The sequence below is a fragment of the Cotesia typhae genome, unplaced genomic scaffold (genome assembly GCF_013202065.1).
Source record: "Cotesia typhae breed Kobodo isofemale line unplaced genomic scaffold, CoteBio_Ctyphae contig_123, whole genome shotgun sequence".
Lineage (NCBI taxonomy): Eukaryota > Metazoa > Arthropoda > Insecta > Hymenoptera > Braconidae > Cotesia > Cotesia typhae.
In genome coordinates, this window is record NW_027423715.1 from 3,626,473 (window position 1) to 3,635,412 (window position 8,940).

The window sequence follows — 8,940 nt, forward strand, 5'->3', positions numbered from 1 at the left end:
TAACAATTATCCAAGGACAATAAATTTTTTCATATTTCATAACATTAGTAACCTTAACTTAGATTATTCTTGTTCAAATAAAACCTTTCTAGAATTTTTAATGATTATAAAAATAAGAAAACAGACTTACATACATACTAGTATTTTTTGTTTATAAAAGAAAGTCAAATATTGTTAAGAATAATTATGTTATCACATAAAAGGTTCGGATGTACTTTCATAAACTTCAAAACGATCTTGACATATTTTCCATAATTCCAAAAACAAACCCAAACTTCTAGAAAAAAAAAAAAAGTTATTGACCTAATTTTTAAAAACTTTAAAATTTTTCATCGGTCCTTCAAATTTCAACTTCTAAAAAAAAAAAAAAAAGCTTACCATCCAGTGAATAAAAATGATAACAATTATTTTTAAAGTAAACTGATCGATCGTAGTAATTTGTAAGTGCTTAGCAGTTAATTGATAATTGGTAAACACAATTTAATCGATTAAATAAAACAATATTTGACTTAAGGCAACAATTCTAACCCAATAATAATTTAAATTGAACTTTTTCAAGCATTGTAGGTCGACAATTAATAGCAAGTAATTTTTCTAGCAATAGAATTAACCCATTAAACTCCTTGAACATTTGAAACCGTTCTAAATAGATAAATCCGCGGTATTTTGCTTTCACCTTATCGATTTAAATGTCCGACAAGATAACAGCGCCGCTTGTACTTTATTAAAATTAATGAATTGCAATAAATCGGCGTTTATTACCCGATAAGTAATCGGCTTTTGAGTTTCCGATAAGCTCGCTTCACTCGCATATACATAGATCGCATCCCGAACTCTCAACTCTGATTGTTAGTATAAAAAACTTTCGTCGTTAAATTAACCTGCAGCTGAAAATGACGCGCGCTGTTTGGCATATTATTCATCTGTGTTGCGTTAAAGCAGAGATCTACTTTTATACTTCGGTTTTAACTATTAAGTTTTAGCCCCACACGCTAATTAAAACTTTTGAAGATAATTAGACTCAATCACGCTGATTAAATTTGTTATACTTTCTAAGCTTAGACTTAATAGTCATTGATTAATAATTAATCACTTTTGAGGTTTAAAAATTTATTACTAAAGATATATTTAAATATTTTATCCTGCTTTTAATTTTTTTAATTAATTAAGATTTTAAAAATAAATTTTTTAATTAAAAAAATGCAATAGTTATTTTTTTACTGTCTTAAATTTATAAATAATTTTTTATAATTTAATTGAACATTTTTTATTTAATAAAATTAATTTTATTAATTTAATTTAGCAAAGTACTCTTATTTTTATTATTTATTGATGAAAAAAAAATTAACAGTACGGTCCAGAAAGAGTGGATGTAAATTCGCAACAATTCAAGTGGTAGGCGTATTAAATAGTTAAAATTAAATAGTTAAAACGTCAACATTATTCATCCTCTAAAGGATGATAGATATCATCCGGGCTTATTCAAATAAAATAAAACTTAGTATGGCCATGATAAATATTTGCTTTCTTATAATCAAAATTATAAGTGCAAATAAGATTATTATTTTGTGTATATCCTTGATAATTTATTTACCGAGTTAATGGGTGGGTTATTTTTATGAAAAATCACTGTGAAAAATACGGTTTATGATGGATAAGCGATAATTGATATTGAGACTGAAATATAGCCTTAATGTCTTCTGTATTTATTTTCACTTGACATTAATTAAGTACGTCAGCGTATACATCACTCTATATATAAATTCAATGGATTTATTCTTATGCAAAAATTATTTATCTTAGTCAATTTTTCAAATTTTTCTTCAAAAATTTTTTTTCTAATTTTTTTCAAATTTTATTTCCAATTTTTTTCTCAAAAATTATTTTTTTATTCTTAATTTACAAAAAAATATTTTTATTAAAAAAAAAAAAAATAAGAATCAATTTTAAATAAAAAAAAAATGTCTACCTTTTAAATTAAATCTAAGCCCGAAAAAAATCATTAATAAAAATCTTGTAAATTTAAAAAAAAAAATAACAAAACCCCATAAAAAAAATTAGTATTTAATTACAGGCTTATCGATTAGCTGTCATGTTTCTTAGGCATTAAAAAAAATCATCGGCGATTGACACGCATACAAAACAATATAGAATATCCACTTAATAATAAAATAAAATGAGTTGATGGTAAAGCATAAAAGCATTAGAACTATCACGTTGAATTATCGCGTGATATCAGTGCGCGTGTCCCGGGTAAAACGAAGTACCTCGCGCAGAAGCACAGCAGTGCTCAATGTACTCGTTGAAGACAACAGCCACCACTGAATTCTACAACCAGCTGATAATATTCAGCTGACTGACGAATGTTAATGTTTAGTTGACGCCGCTACTCAGTTTATTGTTAACACTCCGAGCTGCCGGTCACGTCACCCGTCAAACACGACCGTGATAACTGATAACAAATTTTATTCAAATATTTAAATAATTAGTTTGCTTCATTAAATTTTTCCATTGACCCTCTAAGAGATTCTTTGCGTAAAATAATAAAATATTTAGTATTTTATATTTTGTACAAATATTTTCTGTTATTATCGTTATCTTGAATAATAATTAGTAATTACGTGCCAACTTTTATCTATTATTTTCTTAACTTTGTAATTTTTCGATTTTTTTTACTTAAAATTTATTTATTTAACATTATAATTATTTTTTTTAATGAATAAAAGGAAGCAATTCTTCTCCGTAATCTCGTCTTCTATTCAAAGCACTTTATTGACGTGATTGATAATTTATTGATTGATAAAATAAAAATCTTGAGCACTCTAAATTATTTATCAGTAACGGAGCAAAAATTTAAAATCAAACTTTCGTTGATCCGGCAGCTAAAGTTTTAAAATTAAAATAAAAATATCAAATGTTAATTAAGTGGAATTGTACCTGATTACGTAGTTAATGAAAGTTATTTTATCTAGTAAGCTTTGGGTTGTATTGTAAGTTTAATGAACGCGCGGGGAAGTGAGTGTGTCATGCTTGTTTTCAAATAAATTATTACAATAGAGGTAAATTATGTTCTATTATTATAAGACAGTATTTTATTTTATATTGTTATTGATTTTAATTTATTAGCTAACCACGTAAATATTTTTGGGATTCTATTTAAAGATATGACTGGCATCTTTACCACTTTTCCAATAATTTACAAACTATTTAATCGATAGAGAAATATACTACATCTATAATAGGGTTAATAAATTCCGTTATAAATAACTTTTGCGTCGAATTAAATGCTTTTTAATTTTTTTCAAGCTTAATTATAATTGCTATCGAGTGGTTGGCTTTTAATTTAATTTTCAATACAATAATTTAATTATTTTGTTTCTTTTTTTAAATAGTTTTTAATTTGAACGTTCAATAAAATATTTAAATGTAAATTTTTATTTTTTTTTTCTCTAAATTTGATTTTTTATTTAAATTTTTTTAAAAAAATTATTTATAAAATTTGACGTATTGTTGTTTTTTTTTTTTTTTTTTTTTTTTTTTTTTTTCCATATATTTTTAAAGAAAAAATTTCAATAAAAATTCATGATAATATTATCCATAAAAAAATTTTTTTTTTAAAATAATTTTACTAATTTTTAATAAAAAATACATTGTCAAAATTTTCCGTTTAAAATTGTTGCGAATCCTCTGATGACTAAGAAAAATTCTAAAGAGTTCTTCTGCCTTGTTTACTTCCCGAGAAAAATAAAAGCATCTCATCAAAAATAGAACCAAGATGTTGTCCGGGAGTTTCCACGTGAAGAAAGTAAATTTTTGGTGTGAATTCAAAGTAAACAAACAAGAGAAAGCTCCTCAAAGAACGTTAGTCACTCAAACGTATAATGAAAACGTGCTACAATTAGTCTAATTTTCATCAGAGTTACAGCAATTGAAAAAACCAACATAAATAAATCCTCAGTAATTATTCCGCGTCTTACCTCAACCTAAATAATAAACTCTATTTTTAACTCGCTTTAATTTGAATAATTTACAATAATAATTTAATCATTATAATGTTTTTCATTTATCGATTTCCAAGATATCGCATGAAAGACACGGTAACTCCCACCTAGCAATTCAATAATGAGCGTTACGGATTTAATAAAACTAATAATGCTCGTCATTACCGCTCAGTTTCCGTCTCCATTCTTAATTCTTCTAAATTTTATTCTGAAAATAATTCCAGCAAAGGTATCGCTATTTTCCTCGATAACGCGATTGAAAAAGTTTCCGCAATATTTCATTCCTATCTATGAGAAATAATAGCGCCGTAAAGATAATTTGCCTGATCGATTTTTCCAGGTACCTTGACATTTGTGCAACACTGTTATTACCAAACAGTAATTTTCGATATTTCATTAAAAACTAGCTATCAAAAATGAGCCGAGCGTCAGTAGATTATGTCAAAGCTGTCGAGCTCGAGTGCGACATCCAACCTACAGAGGTAATTAATCTTGTAATTATTGTGATTATGTATGTATATTTGAATAAATATTCATTATCAATTCGCGTTCTAAGTATAGGTGCTCAATGAATCAATCTCTTTATTCTCACTCTGCATTCTTGAGATAAAAAATTCTGCAACATCAACACTACAATTATTTTAATAACCAGACAATCTTTCTTTCCTGTACATTGTTAATTTATTTAATCGACCAGGAAAGAATAATTAAAATCGTTTGTTTTTACGCTTACGACACACTTTTATTTACTCAGATTAATTTTATGATTAACAAATATTTTTCAACACCACTGATCACTGATAAAAGTTATTTTATGACGAAATATATTTCATTTTTTTTTTTTTTTATTTATTTTTTTAGACCGTCGAAACTAAAATTTATAGAAGAAGATGGTTTATGTTGGCGATTTTTGTGATCTACAGCGCGTCAAATGCTATGCAATGGATTCAGTACAGTATTATAACAGATATTGTCATGAAATATTACAAAGTAGATGCGTTTTTGGTGGATATGACGAGTATGATCTACATGATTACTTATATACCTTTTATTTTTCCTGCTAGTTATATTTTGGATAAATATGTGAGTATATTTAAATGTATAATTAATTTTTTAATTTTTGATTTATAATTTAGGCCCAAAAAAATTTGACAAATATTTTTAAAAATTAATTTAATTAAAAAAAAATTTTTTAAACTTTATTAAGAAATTTTTTTGAATAAAAAAATTTTTGTTGGCTCAAAAATAATTCTGTTTACTTAAAAATGATGAAACTGTCCAAAATAATTTCTTATTAATGCAAAAATAATTTTTTTTTAAGTTTAAAAAATTATTTTATTTAATTAAAATTATTATCAAAGGGTTTGAGGTACGCTGCATTAGCCGGTGGATTAGGAACAGCCCTAGGTTCCTGGGTAAAAGTATTCAGTGTTGAGCAAGACCAATTTTTGATCGCATTTATCGGACACACAATTGTTGCATCAAGTCAGTGCTTTATTTTGTCAGTCCCCGCGAGATTAGCCGCGGTTTGGTTTGGACCAGACCAAGTCAGCAGTGCCTGCAGCATTGGTGTCTTCGGTAATCAAGTATGTCAATTTTAATTACCAAAATAATAATAATAATAATAATAATTTTTAATAATAATAATAAGACAAAATAATTTTTTTTTTCTTCGTGTTAGTTTAATTACGTGTTATAATAGATAAAATGAATAATTGGATGAATTAATAAATGTAATAGAAGAGAATTTGGCGCATGATTATCTGATGGGAAGTAATCACTGCAGCGGCTAGACCTACTGGTGATATTAAACTGGCGAGCCACCAAAGGGGTCGAACCCTTCGTGTATTATCAGGAGAATATAATTCATACCCGCGAACATTCCCACGACATAATAATAGTCACAGTAATAATAATAATAAATGATTTAATTTGCTCAAGGTATCGAATCTCGTTTGCTTGTTCATACAATTACACGCTCAACACGGAAGTAAAAGAGTATTATTGCCATTATTTACTACGACTCGAGATTACATTTATTGATGAAATTTCTTTTAAAGTTCAAGGACTTTCAGAACGCCGATAAAAATCATTAGCTCAAATTTTAATCAAAAAATTCTTTAGATAAAAAATAAAAACGCTTTAAATTTTGCAGTGACAATATTTTTCGCTTCCGCGCTCACAAATTTCCGCTCAAAAAAAAAAATGATGAGATTTTTATACTCCGATAAAGTTTTTTATCGTATGAATAATTTTCACTCGCAGTCTAGACATCCTTACTGCACGCGGACTAGAATAAAAATAAATCCGCTACCGTGCGAGCAAATTGAATTTGATTATGATTATAGTTATTCACAGTTAAGTAATGATATTTGAACTTGAATTCATTATCGACAATAACAACTAACCGTACAACCACGTAACACCTTACAATAATAATTATAATTACAATTACAGCCCGCAATTAATTTTAATAACAACTATTGCGTGATGATCCTTTTTTTATATAAAAAAATTAATTGTGATGATCTTTTATCCAGCTGGGTATCGCCATCGGGTTCCTGTTTCCCCCGATGCTGGTCAAAGATAGCCCGGATCCGTCAATCGTCAAAGATGGACTCAAAATCATGAATTACATGAACGCTTCTATAACTACTGTCATTTTCCTCTTGATTTTATTCTGTAAGCCCAAAATTTTCCATCAAAAAAAATTTACACGCTCACAGTAAAAAATTTTACGTCAAAAATTTTTTGATGCATTGACTCCAAATTCTTACACTTAATTAATTTTGTAAATTTCCAGTCTTTAAAGCAAAGCCTCCACTATCTCCAAGCCCGGTCCAGGCTGTGCAAAACGAGCTGGAAAAATCCGACTTCTTCCAATCACTAAAAAGACTCGGGCTGAATTTTGGCTACGTAATGTTGCTGTTAAGTTACGGAATCAACGTCGGGATCTTCTACGCCATAAGCACCGTTCTAAGCCGGATTGTTACGAGTCACTTCCCCGTATGTATATTCATAATAATTGTTAGTAAGAAATTAAATTACGGAACAATTGAATAATCGAGTATTTTTGGAATGAAAGGGAGCGCAAGAAGATGCTGGTCGTATGGGGCTTGCAATCGTCTGCGCTGGTATGTTGGGCTCTGTAATGTGTGGAGTCATTCTTGACAAGACACGCCGATTCAAGTAATTATTTATTTTTTATTACTATTTGCTGTTGAAAGAAAATTAGTGGGACATAATTTTGTTTGCTTCGTTTATTTTCAGAGAAACGACACTCGTTGTTTATATTTTTTCTCTGCTGGGATTAGTTGTATTTACGTTCACATTAGACTCTGGATCAATAATAGTCTTTTATACGACCTTATCTTTATTGGGGTTTGTATTAATAATAATAATAATTTATTTTTCGATATTAATCGTTTATTCGTTTAGTTAGTATATTAATCATAATTTTTCCTGTAAAAAAAAATTGTTTATGAAAATTACATAAATTTTTTATTTTTAATAATTTTAGGCTCATAAAAAAAATTATTAAATTTATAAATAATTAGAGGTCAAAATAACTTTAATTAAAAAGTGTCAAATCCTTTTAAAAATTTTTTAAAAAATATTTCTTTTAAATTTTCAAAAAAAAAGTTTTTATTTTATAAAAAAAAAAATTATATTGATAGCAAAAAAAATTTTTTCTTCCTTTAAATTGCTTAAAATATTTTTTAAAAATATTTGTCGAGTTTTAAGAAAAAAAAAATTTTTTTTACAACATTTTTGGGAATTCTCGCCTTTTTAATAATTTAGACTTTGAATTTTTTTTAAATAAAAATTACAAATTTTTTTTCTGTAATTTTGACAGTAATTTTTTTTTCGCAAAGTAAAAAATAAATTTATCTTTTATAGATTTTTCATGACTGGTTACCTACCAGTAGGTTTCGAATTCGCCGCAGAGCTAACCTACCCAGAACCAGAAGGAACATCTGCCGGTCTATTAAACGCACTGGTCCAAGTATTTGGAATAATATTTATAATAGTTTACGGGTACCTAATCGACGTAACCACCGATTTCTGGGCATCGCTTGCTCTCTGTGGAATTTTAGCAGTCGGCGCGGTGATAACAGCGATTATTCCCAACAATTTAAGACGACAGAACGCTAAATAATCCACTGTAAAAATTTAGCGCTTCTATTTAGCTAGACAAAAGTTAGGAGTTACGGTAATTGGTACCTCAAATTCACAATTACTTCTATACCTGATATGACGTTGTACCTAGTATTGTAAAATAGAAATATCTCGTTCGAGTATTCACGAACAGCCACAACTTTTGTGCCAAACTTTGGGGATTAAATATTTAAATAGATTCCAGAACTAAAGAATATATATTTATTAAATGTTAAAATTACAACGAAAGATTTTATTGTAGAGTGATAGGTAAATATATTGATGTATTTTAATATTTAGGGACCAGGGAGGGGAAATATATAAATTTATGCATGAAAATACTATTTTTATAGGGCTAATCGCCATTTTGATGCCGTAGAAGCCTATTGTTACTATTTATTTACTGTTTTAATGAGTTTTGAATAAGTAATAGACAATAATAGATCAGAAATAACCGATTATTTAACTAAGTTGATTAATACCCAAGTCTGATATATTTATAAACTTATTTTTTGACTGCCTAGCGGTTTTTTTTACAGAGTAGATAATTAATGTGCATTTAAAAAATAATTATTTAACAGTATTTTTTAAAAGACAATTCAATGCCTATCTAGATTTAATTTTTTAGCGGTAATTGTTTAGAGTATTGATGAGACAATAATTATTATAATATATATAATAAATAAATAAATAAATACATATTTTAAATATAAGCATTGTAAAATTGTAATAATTGGACTACTATGTGTATTGAGATTGTTATTAAATTTTAGAGTTTTAA

At 27.3% G+C, this 8,940-nt stretch overlaps 1 protein-coding gene across 2 annotated transcripts; it reads left to right on the plus strand.

Moving 5' to 3' along the window:
• The first annotated feature begins 2,391 nt into the window (after positions 1-2,391).
• On the plus strand, positions 2,392-8,504 carry LOC141535514 (choline/ethanolamine transporter flvcr2a). 2 transcript variants are annotated; one of them, XM_074255476.1, is made up of 9 exons: positions 2,392-3,059; positions 4,342-4,483; positions 4,863-5,084; positions 5,363-5,587; positions 6,542-6,683; positions 6,805-7,007; positions 7,087-7,190; positions 7,272-7,382; positions 7,902-8,504. In XM_074255476.1, exons 2-9 carry the CDS (start codon positions 4,418-4,420, stop codon positions 8,158-8,160), a joined length of 1,332 nt encoding a protein of 443 aa, XP_074111577.1. In that variant the 5' UTR covers positions 2,392-3,059; positions 4,342-4,417; the 3' UTR covers positions 8,161-8,504. The 2 variants fall into 2 exon arrangements, with proteins under 2 accessions (XP_074111577.1, XP_074111585.1); XM_074255484.1 differs by lacking the exon at positions 4,342-4,483 and having other exon boundaries at positions 2,394-3,059.
• Positions 8,505-8,940: the final 436 nt, after the last annotated feature.